The 18,950-nt window shown below is 35.3% G+C and overlaps 2 protein-coding genes across 2 annotated transcripts; one reads left to right on the top strand and one right to left on the bottom strand.

The window, feature by feature from the left end:
- LOC18598318 (B3 domain-containing protein At2g36080) lies at positions 230–3,822 on the top strand. Its single transcript, XM_007027804.2, has 3 exons — positions 230–1,389; positions 2,013–2,179; positions 3,201–3,822. The coding sequence occupies exons 1-3, from the start codon at positions 606–608 to the stop codon at positions 3,249–3,251; spliced, it is 1,002 nt and encodes a 333-aa protein (XP_007027866.1). The 5' UTR covers positions 230–605; the 3' UTR covers positions 3,252–3,822.
- On the bottom strand, positions 7,341–10,758 carry LOC18598316. Its single transcript, XM_007027802.2, has 3 exons — positions 10,369–10,758; positions 9,347–9,509; positions 7,341–7,940 (listed from the first exon to the last, which is right to left on the bottom strand). The coding sequence occupies exons 1-3, from the start codon at positions 10,504–10,506 to the stop codon at positions 7,747–7,749; spliced, it is 495 nt and encodes a 164-aa protein (XP_007027864.2). The 5' UTR covers positions 10,507–10,758; the 3' UTR covers positions 7,341–7,746.

Below are 18,950 nucleotides of genomic sequence, written 5' to 3'. Positions count from 1 at the left end.
AAATCCAATTCATTGAATGATGGATAAAAGTGGAAGAGAAAAGTAAGATGAAGGAAGTGAAATCTGACAACTCTTTGGCTTTTTCCTTTTTCAATAGACAAACATAACTTATCATTCAATTCCAAGACCTGAAACTGCGAAGCACATAATAGTACCATTAAGCAAGCAGAGCAAGAGTAGAGCTACTGAAATAAGAAAAATTAAAAAAAATAAAAACAAACATATGCATCAAATTACACTGCGTAGATATAATGATTGATTTTTTTTTTCATCACGCAAAACCTTAAAGTACTCTCGTACTTGCAATTCCCCCTTACCTCCTTCTCTCTCTCTCTCTCTCGCTCTCTCTCTCTCATTGTCATATCCTTTTAGCTACATCAAATAGTTTCCACAGTTTCCACATCAAACCCATAATCATCACGCCTCTTTCAGCCCACTCCATTCCCCCCTCTCTTTTTCTCTACAGTTTCTCTGCTGTACTAAAGCAGCCATCTCTCTCTGTCTCTCGAATGTCCATAAACCCACTTTGAGTAGCAACAATCAAACGACAACAACATCAACAAAGAAAAAAAAATACAAAAGCAAAAACGAAAAAAAGATCCTTCATGGAACCAACCCAAAACTCCCCTTCTTCAAAGCTTCACCAGCCTTCAATTCCCCTTGAAAACTCCCCCTGGACCTCACATTTCTACCCTCATCAATCTTGGATAAACTCCTACAACAATCCCCAAGACCACCCTCTCCATCCCTCCATGTTCTTCCCCTCAAACCACCCTTCCCGCAACTTCAACCTTAACCAAGACGAAGACGAAGAACTCGACGACCAAACCTCCATTGACAACACCGAAAACCCTAACCAAAACCCTCATGAAAACCCATTAGACCACGAAAGAGAACCCATGTTTGAAAAACCCTTGACCCCGAGTGACGTTGGCAAGCTGAACAGGCTTGTTATCCCCAAACAACATGCAGAGAAATACTTCCCACTCGGCGGTGACTCGGGTGATAAAGGGTTGCTACTGAGTTTCGAAGATGAGTCGGGCAAGTGTTGGCGTTTCCGTTACTCGTATTGGAACAGCAGCCAAAGCTACGTGTTGACAAAAGGGTGGAGCAGATACGTCAAGGAGAAGCAACTTGATGCTGGTGACATTATTTTATTCGAACGACACCGTACGGATGGTGATAGGTTGTTTATAGGGTGGAGGAGGCGCGGTGCAGCAGTGGCAGTTGCGGCGGCAGCGGATGGTGGCAACGCCGCCATGGGGAATAGCGGTGTTGGCGGTGGCAATGAAGGGTGGGGTAGGGGATTGCATCAAGGGCATCCTTATCTTGGGCACATTCAAGGCCATGGGGCTAATGTTCCATACCAACCTGACTGTCTTCATGCAGGTATATTTTTTTGTCACATTGTAAACTCTATCTATTTATCTTTTTTTTATTATTTTTTAAAAAAGGGGTTTTTATAAAAGATATACTTACATATTATTTTTAAAAATATTCGTGAATAATGTAAAATTGGGAATTTATCTCACATAGAAGTGCGTGAGAGACACTTTCCAATTACATGGGAGCAATGTGCTTGTGTTGTTGTGTAGGGCTTTTCATTTTGGAACTTGGTGTTTTATGTCACGCGCCACAAATTACTATGCGTACTATTACTACATACATATAGTAATTTACGATTTTCCAAATGATTTTTGCTACTTCTACCTTATCATTTTAATTGGTAGACATTAAGAAACCTTTTCTTACAATCATTGCAAGCAATGAATACCTTTCCCATTCTCATCACCCTTTTTCTTTTCACTGAAATTGGAATAAAGCACAGAGAAAATGTCAAATTAATAAGTGGATGAGGAATGCGTTGTTCTGATAGCATTTTTTTGTTTAATTAAAGGCAGAGATGAGATAAGATGGTGGATTATCATTTATCCACCCAAAAAAGAGAAAGAATTAAAAGATAAGAGGATGGATTTTCACATGGGAGCATGTGTTTTGTGATACTCTTGCAGGAAGCATTGCTCAAAATCAAGCACCGGCTGGGAACCCAAAGAGGCTGCTGCGGCTATTTGGGGTGAACCTAGAGTGCCAGCTCGATGAGTCCGAGCCATCCACGCCTGATAGCTCGTCGGTGTCAAGCCAGGGTCCAACCCACCAGTCCTATAATTCAAACTACATGGTAAGCAGCCCCATGTATTAAAATTTTCATCATCATCGTCATCGTCACCGTAATCTTAATTAATTATTTACGATGAAGTATTAAAATATTGAGGTTGTGCCTGTTTGCTTTCTACTTGATTTTGCTGCTGCTTCTAATGAGACAGATTAACAAACGATTGATAATTAGCAAGTGCAGGGAGATTGACCACCTGGCACGTGGCCTAATTGCCGTAGTCTGGTTCCTAGAGTATGATTAAGCTGCGACGTGGTTTCCTTGAGTCCCAACCATTTATTCTTAAAACAATTTTTTAAAACAGGGCATTAATTAATTGACGAAACGTACCCCATCCAAGCTGTCGAATACAGTGGGATTTCAGGATTATCTTTAAACAAGAGAACGACATGGGCCCTGAGTAGGTAGTTCATGACTTCAAGTCTAGTTAGAACCACAATCCTCCTTGACCTTTTTTTCTTTTCCAAACTGGTTATTAGTCGTGTTTATTATTATTATTATTATTATTAGTGGAAATATCATGATAAACTATTGATTGGTAGCTAGGATAAATCCAAGGGCCAAACCGACCTAGCTAGGCCAATAGTGGTCGGTATGGTTTGAAATGGTTTAGTATGGAAAGCAAGAAATTGTATGACACTGCTATTTGCTTTTTGATCACCCATAGATTCGTCTAATATAGAAACTTTGAAAAATTTAGAATTCCAAGAAGCAATGATGGAATTGGGAAGTGAACAGAGTCCACATAAGGCAGGTGTTCGTTAAATTCCAAGTCAAGCTCATCTACTTGCTGGCTAAGGGAAGCCAATACAAATTTCTTTAGATCGTAATTATTAAGATACCTTCCAAATAATTGATGGTCAACAGGGTGGGTTGTGGTCATAATAGTTAGGCACATATTCTAATTCTACACATCTTCGCTGCAAAAAAGCTGGTCCATTAAAGCATAGGTGATTACAATGTATATATTTTTGCTAGTATGATATATATATATATATATTTTTAATTTGGTTTGTGGTCGTAACAGGACATCACTTTCTCCCGAGATATCAACCATATGAGAAATCATCGAGGATAAGATCTGAAGATGTGACATCCAGGATTTGACTTAACTGAACCCCACTTGGAAGGTCAAAAGAAAGTTTTAGTATTAGAAAGAAGAGTAACAGTATTTTCTTTTCTTTTTACTTTTATTTTTCTTGGAAGACGAAGAAGTTAAAAAAAAAAAATTCCCCTGGAATTAGGCAACTTTTCAAGGCAGGGAAAGCGAGAGGGGCAGCAAATTGGACAGGAGGGATGGGGAGGGATTGGGGGCCCAGGCAAAGAGGAGTGGGGCTAGGGTGGTGATGTAAGCAAATGCCAAATGGGGAAAACTGGGTCGTTTTGGAATCTACTTGCGGGACTGTTGAGATTCTGTCTGAAGATTTTTCATAGACTAATAATCATAATAATGGAAGGGTGTGGTGGTGGTGGTGGTGGGTGGGGGTTCTTGGATTGATGGATGACAGCCATGTAGAACCAGCAAGCCCACTCCTCTCTCTCTCTCTCTCTCTCCTAGTATCTAAGTCCCATATAGATGTAAGCCAAAGCTGTTTTTTGATGCTCTACTACTGCAAGTTGCAGATATGAAGCTTTAGAATTAGATAGCATTTTCGTGTTCTTTTTCTCTTTTCTCAAGGACTCCATTCTCTGTAATTTTTCTTGCATCCCAGAAGGCAGAGAAGATCATGAAGTCCAAAGAAAACCTAAAAATTAATTCTAAAAGAAAAAATAATGGTCCCTTGAATTGATAATGCAAGGATGGCAACTTGCGGGAAACGTTGAAGTGAAATTAGAGAGAATATGTCATAAAGAATAATCAAAGTAGTAAAATAGCTATTGTAAGCATAGGGTTCCATTCTGATCAGACCCCTTCTTTTCTTCCCCTAGTTTGACCCCTTCTTTTCTTCCCCTAGTTTGAGTTTCACATCTGAATGGATGATGGGTAAAATGACTCAAAACGTTGCTTCAATTGGTATTAAGCCATATAGCCCTGAGGAGTAATGATCTGGTCCAATGTTAACTCGGCAAAGCAATCCAGTGTTATTACTTCGAGTGGCTTTCTCACAAAGAAGTTATTTGATTATATACATAATGGCATTACAACTACCAGAATATATTTTATAGGATCTATAGCAAGATAGTACTTATCCTATCTTTTTTCCTATTACCATCAGCTTTCTACCTTTGCCTCCACCCTTTCACTTGATCATTCTTGTTAAAAATCAAAAGGATAAAACTGTGTTGTTCTATTTGAGCATAGAGATTGCTCAGAATCAAGCTCAGCTCAGCATCAGCATCTTAAAGATTAAGAACCTTTAAGGGTTAAGCCTAGCTCCAAAATAGAGCTGAATATCTTAACTTGCACAAACATCCCTCTGATATGTTTTAATCACTCAGGTGTCTGATGCCAGAAGGAACCAAGCTGACAAACAGAAATGGGAAGCATGGCCAGCAATAGGGAACATATAATAAATGGAAAGGTTAGATAGAAATGAGAAACACATGAGTATCTGAATGTTATCTCCCAGGTCAAGGAACAACCTTGCCATCCTTCCAAGCTCAACTTCTAAAGAAAAACATAAAATTTTTATGAAAAAGAACACCTAAGCAATGCATAATAAATGAGTTATAAATGATCTGGCCGTAAGCAATAAGCTTTCTAAAAAGAAAAAACTATGGAATTAACAGTCTCAGCATGCCTATTATGGCAAATTATTTCTGCTAAAACTAAGCAATCTTTCACCTACCATAGATAATAATTAAAATAAAGGAAATATTTATTAAATGCCAGTTGGGGCGCGATTTCTCAAGAGAAAACAAAACCACAATTAGCTAGAGTCTCATAACTGTAGCAAGTAACATGCAATCAAAAACCATGTCAGACATCTGTATCACACTTTATTGGCTTTGACCTCCATAGTTTCAGATTAAGAAGTCCTGGTCTACAATTGATTTATACATTTTGTGAATTCATCAAATATATTCATCTTCCGATATCTTACCAGTTTTCTAAAACAACACCTTGTGCCACCATAAACTGCAACAGAGCCTCAAATTGGCAACACCGCAATTTATAGTCACTTGTCATTTTAAGATTAAGATGCCACCTGTGTTTTGGCTGAATCCGCCAGCTGGATAAGAGATAAGGTTCTTACCTATGGTATCTTAGCTAATCAGTAACCTTGTAAGGCCTACAACCTAAGCTTTAGGCCACTCATACTTAACCATTGAATCAGAAACATTTAATGAATGTTTTTAATAATTCAATCATGCAAACAGCTCAAAGCATGCTGATGGATTAGTATAGTTTTAAGATATGATTAAAACCATTAAGCCCAACAGTGTTAGTAAACTCACTAATTGTCAACTGAGTTTGAAATGGGGCATTCCATTGACAAAAATCGATAGTGTGACCCTTGAATGAATGCTTTTGATTAGGCATGCAGTGCAGTAATTAGACAAAGCTTTTCAACCTAAGTACTTAAATGAAGCTTGGACCACACATCACTCAGTATGGAATAATGGCTACAGGATTCTAGCTTGCACGCACATGCTTGAAAGACCTTCCAGGTTAACTAAGAGATACTAACGCAGGCAAATGGATTTGGTGACAAGATACACAGATATCTTTACATTGCTTATGTGACTAATCAGATAAAGTGTCAATTGATCATTAGGGCCCATAAGGATTCAGACAAGAGAGTTACCCATTGACCTCCACTGGAAATGGCCTCCAAAGTTTTAGTGGCTCTGCAAGTGGGAGGATCACCAGATATTGTTATCATTGGCCTCAGGGTGGTGGCCAATCAAGGGATTGAAGGGACTCCTCCTGTATAATGGGTTTGTCCTGCAAGAATAATTCAATCATGCATGACTAAGTACAGTACAAATATAGTAAGAACATGAGAATATTTCTTTGTCCCACTTAGCTTTTCCTCTTATCAGACCTTTTGCTTTTGGAGCTAGGTCAACCTCATCTTCAATTCTCTAAACATCTGCCACAGAAAAAAGAGCTAATTTTCCCTTACTTAAATCCCCTGAGGAATAAAACCAAATCAATAGTGTTGAAAGCAACACTGACAACCTCAAGATATCAAGAGGTCACTAGATTTTGTGATGATTGTATGCTTGAAATTTTAAGAATTTAGAAGAAAAAACAAAAGTACGTTGGAAATTACATATCTTAAAAAAATTAGAACCATCAAAACCCATACCTTTAAAATAGATTTGTCTAGCATCAGAACATCCACAATCTGCAAGTAAAATAAATCTTGAAGCCAAATAAAGCGCCATCCCCAAATTGCTGAGGAAATAGATACTTTCTAGATGAATCTCATAAAAGCTTTCCCTGAAGACTTAAAAGCAAATTGGAAGGTTTCAAGGCAAAACAATTCACCAGGCAATGACCGGTGTGCAATAGCCCCACCATCGGCATCACTTTACAGAGTAACAGATTTCTTGCACAAAGTATTCAGAACAACTGGTATCTCACAGTAATGTTCCATCTTATTATTAGTGCAAGCTTAACTGGAATTTCAATTCTGTATCAACCTCTAATTCTGGAGCCACCATTTCCACTCAGCCATTTATATTGTGCAAGTCGTTTTCAAAACTCTCTTTCCCTCTCTACTCTATGCAATGTACTTCAGACATTTACTATTGCAAATTTGACACAAAAACTGTTTTCCACATACAAGCCTTTCCAGAAAAGCTAAAAGCAGAGTCCAGCAGTATCTACTTAAATCTTAAACAGATTGTACACTGAACATTTCATCCCAGTAGATTCCTAAGAATCCTTTGGAGAGGCCAGAAAAGATCCCCACGTCAGAGAAGCAAAAACTAAAGCACCCCTGCTATCAATCCATATGAAGAAAAAATGTCCCACTCTCATTCCAACAAAAACAAACAGACAAAGTAGTTCATAATAGTAAAATTGAAGCTTTTTTTCAGCGTACATGCTTACATGATGCATTTTCTTAGTTAATATGACTTGTAACAAGACTAGATCAACACTTTTTGTTTCACAGTCAAGACATGTATCTGGTTCCTTCAGTGTTTAAGCAGCTCATTCAAAATTGCTTCTTGAATACAAAAACCTAAATCAAGTATTGCATGCAAAGTGACTCTCCTTCAAGCAGCTGGTTTTGATTTGCACTTAACAAAGAGATGAGGCATAATGGTTCCTTTACATTTCTCACAAGAATGTTAAATGCTAAACTAAACCGAAAACAGACATGCATGAAACATCAAAAAATCCTGCATTCCACTTTGCTAGACTCATTCGGAAGAAAGAAAAAGCTTCAGCACCGGCAATGCAGAACTAGTGTAATGAGGCATAGTTATGTACAGAACATTTCCATTATAGTCATGGTTTTTTTAATTTACTTTCATAATACAGCAAAATTCCCCAGGGTATGGATCATACTTGTGATTTCATGCCAACCCAGATCCACCAAAGCTCTAAAATTTTATCAACAATAGGTGTGCTGGAGAAGTACTCCTATGCATTGCCTTTTATGCACCATCAGTAGTTAAGTTGAAGTTTTCTGGGTATTGCCTTCCTGTTGGGCTTCAGAAACTTCCTTTTTCGCCATGACCTGCTGGATACCTTCTTGATATCCATCTATAAAACTCTTGAGAGCATCTCTATATGAAGAAGCCCTTGTCATGTACAACTTCTGTAAAGCAGGCCTCAAAGTCTCCATCCCTCCTCTTGCAGCAACCGCTATTAAATCATTTCCACAAACAACATCAAAACAGCGTAAAAATTTAACATGATAAACTACAATACCAGGAAAATAAAAAAGTAAGGGATATAGTAGAGAAGTTGGCCTCAAAATATGTTAGTTGAAGCTGTACCCACGATGTCAATGATGAAAGATTAAGTAGAAAATTATCAACAGTTAAAGTTTTTTTTTTTTTTCACAAAATAATCAATACAAGAAATATATTTTAAGATGTTCAGGAAAGAAAATCTTGGCAGCTGTTACATCATGCTATCGTTCTTCACAATGAGAATTTTATTTACAAAAATAAGTATCTAGGTTCCATGACGTAATGGGTATGATTGTGTGATGGCTCTAGACAATCAAACCTAGATAGCTAAAACCATGTAGGAGATAAATATTAATTATATCTTTCTTCTATAACAACTAAGGCTTGACCTGGTGAAGGAAATTTGTTTAATATTTTTGTTACTCTTGCTTTGTCTTTGTCAGTTAATGAAAGCGGGATTTATTTATAAAAAATACATGATGAAAGCAATAAAATAGAAGGACTTGAGCACAAGTGCCAACAATATAATCAAACAAAATGTGGTCAAGAAATGATCCCCTTAGAAGGTAGATTGACTCGGGCACTCTGAATAGCTTGCAAAGCATTAAGGAAAAAATTATAAATCAATTTCATGCTACCTCTAGATGAGTTCTACTACATAGGGAAATTGAAACAAGGACCTTAGTCTGGTTGCCTGCAATCAACTAAGGGCAAGCAAGAATTCCAGATCAAGATTTTGTGGAGAACAAGTATCTACTTACATTAGGAGTGAAAGGGAATGTGCATAAAGACTAAGATAGCTGGAAGACAATGAAATTTTGGTGAATACAGGCTCTAGAGAGAGAGAGAGAGAGAGAGAGAGCTTGACTTAGGAAAAAGAAAAAACCAANAGAGAGAGAGAGAGAGAGAGAGAGAGCTTGACTTGGAAAAAGAAAAAACCATAGGGAAGTTTTTAAAACAACTAAATATTACAATTATGGTTTAAACCGACCTTTTAGTACTTCTTCTACTTGTTCTAACTATTGTCCCTCAGTAGCACCAATCATTAAAAAAAAGGACTTGCAAATTCAATATCAGACATTTCTTCAGAGCTCAAGCATTTTGGCACAATGTTCCTCAACCTCCATAAGATGTCATAAGCACAAGTGTGAGAGATGCATTAGAAGAGAGGACAGAGGTCTATTCATAACTAAAACTTGCATCTAGAAATTTAAATGAGTACTGAAAGGTTTAATGCATATAATGGGTATGTCACATATTCCACAATTCATTACAAAATACTTCTTGATTTGTTACAGACAACTAAAACATCAGATACATTTAGTGATATGAAACCACAAAAGTAAAGTTTCGTACCAATATCTTCCAATGTTGAAGGTTCTGTCTCTTTAGTCCTTCTCTTATCTCCACTGGGTTTACCTTCATTCCCTTCATCCTTCTTATAATCATTTGGTCTAAGATCAGGACCAATATCCCTTACCCAGCTTGCAGCATAAAGCCTAGATGCCTCCTTTAAGACCTAAAGAACAACTACAAATATTTATTACTTATCTCCTCGAAAAAATGCCTATCATTCTCTAAAGCATGTGCAAGTAATAGGTTCATGAGCATTAGTTGACATTTAAGTAAGTTATTAAAGTCAACATCAAGCAAACAGAATGGTACTTAAAAGTTACTTAATCAATTCACAATTTCTCCATGATCCAATTTCCACCCTGAACACTTTCCTGTAATAAATCGAGGCCACTAATACAATCATCAGGTTTCTTTACTTCTTAGTTTGTGCTTTTTGCTTCTTTAAAATTTGTTGAAAGGAAGAAAAAGCAAAAAGTAAAAAGAAAAAAACAAAGGCAAAATCATCCTATCTATTAAAAATTAGCAAATAGTTCAAATCTAGTGCACTTTGGAACATATGCATCTGGTAACAAAAGTAAAAATCATGCATTTTATTATTCATAAATATAAATCTTTAATGTTTAATTACTTAACAATATTGTACTAGTATTTACTTCTACAACCGAAAACCCTTTTTACCTTTGTGTTTTTTTTGGCTGTTAGAAACAAAAAGCAAAAAGCAATAGCAACAATGAAAAAGAGGCTAACTGGCAAACCAAATTCACTATTTGTACTATTATAATGGAGAAATGATAGAACCATGCTGTTTAATATCTAAACCAAAATCCAATAGCAAAATAGTTTCTCCACTATATAAACCGTCTACAATTATATGAAAACGGGAAAAGAGGGGGGGAGGGGGGGGGGGGGGGGAGGGACGAACCCATAACCGAAAAGCATTTATCATTATAACCCAGAAACCAATCACAAATCTAAACACCAGGAACGGAAGAAAAATGAGGAAGAGAAATGGAAAAGCTTACTAAAAAACGCTCGTGCCAAGTCAATTTGCGGCGCTTTTTGATGTGGGGAGGATCAGGCAATGAAGAAGGGAAAGCTATTTCCTTCAGATCGTATCTGATGTATTCGTAGACTTTCCCACACACTACTTTCACCTTCATTTTTGCTGTTATAAGAGAGACCCAACTTGATTAAGCAAATGAATAACCCATCTTTATTCTTTCACTGTCCAAAAACTAAAGAGAATCGACAGCTAAGTGGGCGCCACTACTGGGGGTTTTGATTTATTTTCTTTTTTCCTTTTAGGTATTTATGTGGGTTCTGTTTGTCGCGGTTTCGCAGCTCGGTTTTGTGATGCGAATAGCTTACATGGATGGCCAAGAATGGCAGCGCCAAGGTACGAAGATAATTTTGGGTACCCAAAACTTTTTTTTCTTTTTTTTGGGAGTCAAGCTACCCAAAACTTAACCTAATTAAAATCCAATTATTCATATTCTAATAAACTACATTGAAAATTAATATTTAATATATCAATCATATTCTACCCATTATAGGTCCCAAATATGTTGTCACGGTTGACAAGAGAAATCCTAGTGAGACAAGATGGCCAAGTTTGGCCCTTAGTGCCTCGAAAGCCCTACTCTCCTGTTAAAAGGTTCCTATGATACATGAAAAGATGTGATTTAAAATTTATTATCCTAATCAAGGTTTTTAGAAGTCAAATTTCAAGTCGAATTACAACTATCACCCATAGCTCCTTCGAGTCCATGCTATATCCAAACTTGAAGTTTAAGCCGCATAAGGCAAGATTTAGACTCGTCACCTAATTTTTATGTTGAAATCGAGAAGTGATTGTCACAATCCAAACCAAGGGACCGTGATTGACGTATGAGTTGCAAGACCCGAGTAAGCCTCGAAAATTGACAAACCAAGCCATCACATGTTCATTTCGCAACATAACTTTGAAGTTTATAAACATTGCCCTTTGGCATAGTTGATACTATAGTATTTCACAATGTACGTAGAACCATACACTAGCTAGGATAGTGGGTTCATCCCATACAATCCTTAAACAAAATAACGGCAACATAATAACGGCAACATAGTACTTACACATTCCAAAATATAATATAGTTTGAAAACCATAAACAGAAGTAGAATACGCCACAAACTCAGACTCAGGGGAATGGACTCATCAAATGGGGAATGCCTACTAGGTGCCAAAATGTCTATCTAGAAGATAATGCTAACCACTTGAGATCTCGTAGTTTGTTTATTCGCACAGGGCAACAATTGATTGGGGTGAGTCATCTAATACTCAGTGTGTCAGAGCCAAGAGGAATCAAATGTAGATTGTGCGAAGACATGTATTAAAATGCATTCATAATGCAAACAAAGTCATTTACCAAGCATCTCTAACAATTGAGATATGCAGAAATCATCCTAGTAGGGTATGTACCAAGACTTGTCGTACTGTCCATTCCAAACGGCATTTTTGCCAACCTTAACCAGTTCATTACATAATCAAACTTAATATCTATCTGTTTTAAACTTTCCTCAAGCTTCCAAACAAATGCTCTGTCGCACTTCATATACACATCAATAATCACATACTCAAGATAAATAGCATGCCATTTTCAAAAAGTATTGTCATATTCAAAGCATAGTCAATGAGTGGTCCTCCCTGGACATAATCAAAGTCAACATACGGTGGCTAGTTTACTGACAACAAATCACGCACGGTACCAAAGTAATCGATGGAGAATCAAATCACGTATGGTACCGAAGCAATCAATGGATCATGCTCAGTGTCGAAGCAATTGACGGAGAGTCAAATCATGCACAATGCCCAAGCAACCAATGGAGAATCAAATCATGGTCAGTGTTGAAGCAACGGGCGGAGAATCAAATCACGATTACTGTCGAAGCAACAGACGAAAAGTCAAATCACGCACAGTGCATAAATCAATAATTCATTGATCTAGGCATAATCTGTCTAAGCATTAATTCACCCAATCATGTTCTATGGCAATGCATTTACATGCGTTATGCATTACATGCATCAATCCCAACATTCAAACAATAAACCCTAGTCACAGTGATAGATGGGAATTCCTTTAGCGACTAAACTCGATATTTTCTACTCACCAACAGTTTAACCAACCAAATAATGGTACCCAGCTCAGCAATGCTCTATAAATTCAAGTTCTTCCCCTTGTACACATATACACAAAACATAAATGGTTATTTCTCAACTTTCAACAATTTTCCAAAACCTAACTTAGCTTATTTCCCAACTTCACGAAGTTTCGAGTTGTTGTTCAATTTTCTATCCATGCAAATATGCATATCGTAAAGATACTAAATTGATGACTAGAATGTCGATCCCATAGAGAATTGAATTAATTTTAATTTTTAACTACTAAAATTGTAACACCTTCATCTTATCCAAACAATTAAATTTAAAATTATTAAAAAGAAAAATTAAAAATACTAAACTGAAACTAAATTAAATAGTAAATTCGTTTTATAAAACTCACTCAACTACCTGACCTAAGATTATGATGTCTCTTAATACTTCATCTGATTATTATCTTTCTCTCTCTTAACTTAGTTTAATGGATTAAGTTGCTAGCCTAGGGTCCTAAATTATTTACAAGCCTTTTGTCGACTTTCTCAAAAAATTACATCTCTCAATTAATTTATTATATGTCTATGCAAATTAAATTAAAAAAAGATTTATTAAGTTCGTACTCTAATTTTGGCTACGTATGACTTATAAGTATATGTCTACCCTATATGCAAATCAAACCACCTAATCAACTAAGTGCATCCAATCATACGCTATTCTATTCAAGGTCTACCTAAATCTTCTTCGTCAAGGTTTAATCTAGATTTTCAATTCAATCTAATTGGTGATCATGAAATTAGAAGTATTAGTAACAAAATAAAATAAACAACTTAAATTCATCAAACATAAATAAAAGAGAGATAAATAAATCAGACTACATATTGAGTGCAATCATAATCTTAGATGAAATATTTAGTTCCCCATCAAGTCACACATCATCATCAAATAAAATTTAAACATTGAAAATAAAACCAAGAGAATAAGAGAATAAAAAAGATATAAAAACTCAAGAATTGTATTTTTGATCTCCAAATCTCCTTGAATCCTTTAAATTCTTCTTAACTTTAATGATTTTGCGGCATGAATCTTAGCTTTCAATCCGGTGTTTTGTTATTTCCTCAAAGTCCATTGAAAGGTTATTTTTATGGAGCTTTGAAGTTAGGCCAAGTTGGATGAAGAAAGAAGTCAATTTCAGCTAGGATTTCCTCATCAGACTATGTGGGCTATAGACTTGTCCAATTAATTAATAGAAATTATAATTGCTCTAGGACTGCTACAGTGTGTTAACTTCAACAAGAGTTTTGACCACCTTTCAGGCCGAATTGGGTGAAGAAGTAAACATGAAAGTTGTATCTTTTTCTCTTATATTTCCAATAGTCTAAGAATCCATTCATTTGGAGCTTTGTAGAGAGAGTTATAGCCGAAATACTGAAATATGTGCAGTGGAAGTCTGCATCTTGAAATTGCTCTTTTTTTTCCACTAAAATTCTTCTTTCATAAAACACCTACAAAAACACAAATAAATCAATAACAACCTATCTTTAACCACATTAACACCAAATTAAGCTTACAATTAATTAAGATTAGATTGACTCCCCTAAATTAACTAATTAAAAATAATTAAATAAAACCTACTTATTCTATACATTATTACAAGAACTAAGCTAAATTATTATCAAAATTAAGTAAAAAAAATCTATATTATAGAGTTATCACGAGCCTAATTTCCAAATTCTAATAATAAAATGCTTAAACCTTTACCTTTAGCAGTGGATTAGTCAATCTCAACTTCAATTTCTAACAAACTAAATGGGAATAACACCAAAGTTGGAGCAACACAAATTTCACATTACAAACGATTAAATTGGAAACCAAATGGTAAAAGGTTTTATCGTACCTCTATAATGGTTTTACAAGTTCCCAAATACCTCAAATGAGTGCCAAGATTCAAGGGGGACATGGGGTTTTAAGAGTAGAGAAGAGAGCTTTTACTTCTCTTTTGGTTTCAAATGGGTGGACTACCCAATACCTTATATTTTTTTGCAAATTCTCATGCATGTATCGATACATTTTTAAATGTATTGGTACATTTTCACAAGTTTCCCTTAAATCTATTGATATATGAGGTAATGTATCGATAAAATCAAACAGAATGCTCTCCTCCTAAAATGTATGGATAGATAGGGGAAATCTATCGATACAAATTTCATATAATGTCCCCCTTTACAAATCTATTAATACATTTAGACAATGTATTGATAAATGTTATATAGAATGTCCCCCAATTCAAATTTATCGATACATTTTTGAATGTATTGATAGAAAATTCATAGAATGTTTCCCTAAGGCTTTCTGTCAAGAAAATATCGATACATTTACGAATGTATCGATACATTTCTGCAAAATGAAAATTTTTGCACTTGTAACTTCCTCACTCCAATTTTAAATTCCTAAATGATGTCTTGCTTAAATCATACTTCAAAGTGATCATATAACTCATAATTTTAGCACACATGTTCAAGATATAGTGCAATATTCCATCAAACTCCAAAACATACTAGTTCACCAATCATTTCTTCAATAATTTGCTTAAGTATCATAGTTCATACTTTCATAGACTTTAGCATATACACCATATCATAAAATATTGTTAAACATATAAAAAATTCAAAGTCATTCTCTATCGGCAGAAGCATAATCATAAGTGTACAAGGATACACATTAAGGTTCAAATTAACTCATCAAATAACTTAACTAACATCACACATAATCCATATCAAAGTTAAGAGTGTTACATCTTCCCTTTTTTATAAAAATTCATCCCCGAATTTTAATTTAAGTGCTACAAATTAAAATCATACCTTAAACCTCAAAGAGATGGGGATATTTTTCTTGCATTTCCTCATCGAGTTCCCATGTTGTTTCCTCAACAGAATGGCTCTGCCAAAGGTATTTTCACCAAAGTAATATATTTAGAGCGAAATCGTTTTACTTGTCGATCTAATATGGTTACGAGCTATTCCTCGTACGTAAATCCATTTTGCAACTGAACCTGATCATATTGGATCATATGTGAAGGATCGAGAATGCATTTCATAAGCATGGATATGTGGAAAATCGGATGAACATATTCAATGGTAATGCCACTTGATATGCAATTACGCTTATGTGCTTTAGAACCTTAAAGGGTATTGAGGGCTTAATTTTCCTTTCTTCTCAAATCTCTTAACTCCCTTGGTCGGTGAAACTTTCAAAAACACAATCTCCTATCTCAAACTCCCAAGATATTCGCCTACTGTCAACGTACAATTTTTGCCAATTCTAAGCTGACAACATCTTTTCTTGGATTATACGTACACCTTTTTCGACTTCTTGGATCATCTTTGGTCCCAAAAGTTTCCTTTCTTCAACTTCAAACCATCCAATGGACAATATACATCTTCGCCGTACAATGCCTTAAATGGTGCCATTCTAATCATGGCTTGATAACTATTGTTATATGCAAACTAGGCTAAAGGCAAATAATAATTCCAAGAAACGGCAAAGTCGAGCACAATTGCTCTTAACATATCCTGAAGCATCTGAATTGTGCATTCAGATTGGTCGTTTATTTACAGATGGAAGGCTATACTAAAACCCAATCTTGTGCCTAAGACTTTTTGTAACCTTTTTCACAATTGATTAATGAATTGCGATCTTTTGTCATATACTATTGTTACTGGAACACCATGCAACCTTTCAATCTCATTGATATAAATTCAAGCGGATCGAGTTGCTCTAAATTTAGTCTTGACTGGTAGAAAATGTGCTGATTTAGTTAGCCGATCAATTATCAAATAAATGGCATCATAACCTTCCCTAGCTCAAGGTAAACCAGTCACAAAGTCCATTACCGCATGCCCCCACTTCCATTCGGGTACTGGTAATGGTTGTAGTAGCCTTGAAGGCCTTTGATGTTCAACTTTCACTTGTTGGCAAACCAAACACATGGAGACATACTTAACTATGTCTCTCTTCAACCTTGGCCATCAGTAAACAGACTTCAAATTGTGATACATTTTAGTGGCTCCTGGGTGTATGGCATAGGCTGCAATGTGAGCTTCCTCTAGTATTTCTTCTCTTAAACCATCCAAGTCCAGCACGTAAAGTCACAATCGATACCTAAGTAAACCATCAGTGATGTAAACAAAATGCTAAGCTTTATCTTAACTCATATCTCCAAAGACTTTCCCCACAAACTCTGTATCAACTATCTCTTTTCTACAGTCACATGTGCTAAACTCCCTATTGATTTTTGACTCAAGGCATCTGCCACCACATTCTCCTTGTTAGGATGGTAAAGTATGGTGCAATCATAATCTTTCAACAACTCTAACCAGCTAAGCTGACTCAAATTGAAGTCCCACTACTGAAATATATACTTCAAGCTTTTATAGTCAGTATATATTTTGCAGGTTTCACCATATAGATAATGTTTTTAGATTTTTAAGGCATACACGATTAGAACCATTTCTAGATCGTACGTAGAGTAGTTCTGTTCATGTCTCTTAAGTTGTTGAGAAGCATAAGCTATCTCCCATCCATGTTGCATTAATACATAACCCAATCCAATCTGTGATGCATTGCAATACACGATATAGCCTTCAAATCCACATGGTAGGCTTAACACAAGAGCAAAGTGAAACAGATTTTAAGTTTCCAAAAACTTGCCTCGCGAGCATCAGGTCAATGAAACTTAACTCCTTTTTGAGTTAATCTAGTCAGAAGAGACATTATCTTGGATAAATCTAGAACAAAGCGTCTATAATAATCGGCCATCCTCAAGAAGCTTCGAATCTCCATAACGGTCATTGGTCTTGGCCAGTTTCCACAACTTCTACCTTACGGGGATTAACTTGCACCACTTGATCAAATACAATATGTCCCAAAAGTTGAGTTTACTTAACCAAAATTCACATTTCTCAAACTTAGCATTCAATCTATGTTTTACTTCAAGTTTGGGGGTGCTATACAAAAAAAAATTTTGAGCTCTTTATATGTGCTAGATTGATTAAGTGCTTAAGGTGAATTTGAGCCTAAATATATCCTTTATCATACCTTGACCTTAGGCTTACATTACAAGGTTGATAAAGACCTACTGATCTTTGAATAAGTGTTAATCTACATTAGTGGAGAGAGAGATGAAAAGTAAACTTATGGGATCCTAGTATTAATCTATGCTTAGATTTGGTATAAACTAATTTGAATTGCATGATATTCTTTGTAAGAGAGCATCCACACACACATGGGAAGTCCATTCGAAAAGTAAGTTTTCACTTGAATTGATGCATGAATTTAAGGATTAGCTGTATGTTACCTTAAGTTGGAATTTGAGTTAATTTTTGAGGAAAAATTGGGAAATCATGATTTGGTACTTCTATCTCTTGTTCAAGGATTGTTATGTTTAGTTTTCCTTTTGTGATTTTCTTTTGCTTGAGGACTAGCAAAATCTTAAGTTTGGGGGTGTGATAATTCTATTTTATAGAATTATTTTAGTATAATTTTGTTAGTAAATACTAGCTAAGTCCTCAATTTTTAATTATAATTTACTTATTTTTAATTATTTTTATAATTAGTTTATTTTTAAGTAAGTTATTGTAATTTTATGTTATTCTTTTTAATTTGATTGCTATTTATTAGTTTTTATATTTTTCGTAAGAATAAAAGAGATTGGGTTTAATTTTGGAAAGTAAAGTGTTGAAAGACCTAGAATCTACTTACATATGCTTCAGTATTTTGGCCATAACTCGATCTACAAAACTTCAAATGATGTGATTCTTAGACCATTGGAAAGCTAAGAGACAGAGCTACAACTTTTATGAAGATCATTTTACCTAGTTCTGCTTTGAATATAGATAAAATCATATCAAAAAATGGATAGACGTATTATATCGGGAATGAAAATTTGTAAAGATTGACAATTGATTTTTGCGCCTCTCATTACACTTTTAAGCCCAATTAAACCTTAGGTCAACTTAAGGAAGTATAGGTTAAGTTATTAGTATATATAGGATAGTTTAAAAAATATCAGGGGAGACAACTTTTGAGAAATTCAAGAAGCTAGAAGTTGAGGCTGAAACTTGGAGATCAAGCGGCAAATATTTGTTTTGCTTTCTTCCTTAGCTTTTATTGTTCTTGTTACTTTCAATGGTTGAATTATATACAATGTTATTTGTTTTTGCAATTATGAGTAGTTAATTTTCTTTTTCTAGGATCGCAATTGAAATCACATGTAATCTACATTTTTAAACTCTTTCTTACTTATCTTCAATGGGAATTGAATTGTTTATTCCAATTTGTTCTTAATGTTTTTAGTTGCTTGGCCACCAATTAAATTGATTTAGGAACCTAAAAAAACTTGAGAGAAATAGTTTAGTGTAGACTAAAATTGGGATAGCATATGATCATTGTCAAACCCTGTTCTATAAAATAATT

The sequence above is a fragment of the Theobroma cacao genome, chromosome 5 (genome assembly GCF_000208745.1).
Source record: "Theobroma cacao cultivar B97-61/B2 chromosome 5, Criollo_cocoa_genome_V2, whole genome shotgun sequence".
Classification (NCBI taxonomy): Eukaryota; Viridiplantae; Streptophyta; class Magnoliopsida; order Malvales; family Malvaceae; genus Theobroma; species Theobroma cacao.
The sequence above is the reverse complement of the archived record's forward strand: the minus strand, read 5'-3'. Positions and strand labels throughout refer to the sequence as shown.

What these genes read in the sequence shown, in the direction of transcription:
- LOC18598316 (XM_007027802.2), bottom strand. Translation starts at nt 10,506, where the DNA reads ATGAAGGTGAAAGTAGTGTGTGGGAAAGTCTACGAATACATCAGATAC. An exon ending in CTTGGCACGAGCGTTTTTTA is followed by an intron (nt 9,510 to 10,368) that starts GTAAGCTTTTCC and finishes GTTGTTCTTTAG; the next exon opens with GTCTTAAAGGAGGCATCTAG. An exon ending in TTCAACATTGGAAGATATTG is followed by an intron (nt 7,941 to 9,346) that starts GTACGAAACTTT and finishes ATGATTTAATAG; the next exon opens with CGGTTGCTGCAAGAGGAGGG.
- LOC18598318 (XM_007027804.2), top strand. Translation starts at nt 606, where the DNA reads ATGGAACCAACCCAAAACTCCCCTTCTTCAAAGCTTCACCAGCCTTCA. An exon ending in ACCTGACTGTCTTCATGCAG is followed by an intron (nt 1,390 to 2,012) that starts GTATATTTTTTT and finishes ATACTCTTGCAG; the next exon opens with GAAGCATTGCTCAAAATCAA. An exon ending in CCTATAATTCAAACTACATG is followed by an intron (nt 2,180 to 3,200) that starts GTAAGCAGCCCC and finishes TGGTCGTAACAG; the next exon opens with GACATCACTTTCTCCCGAGA.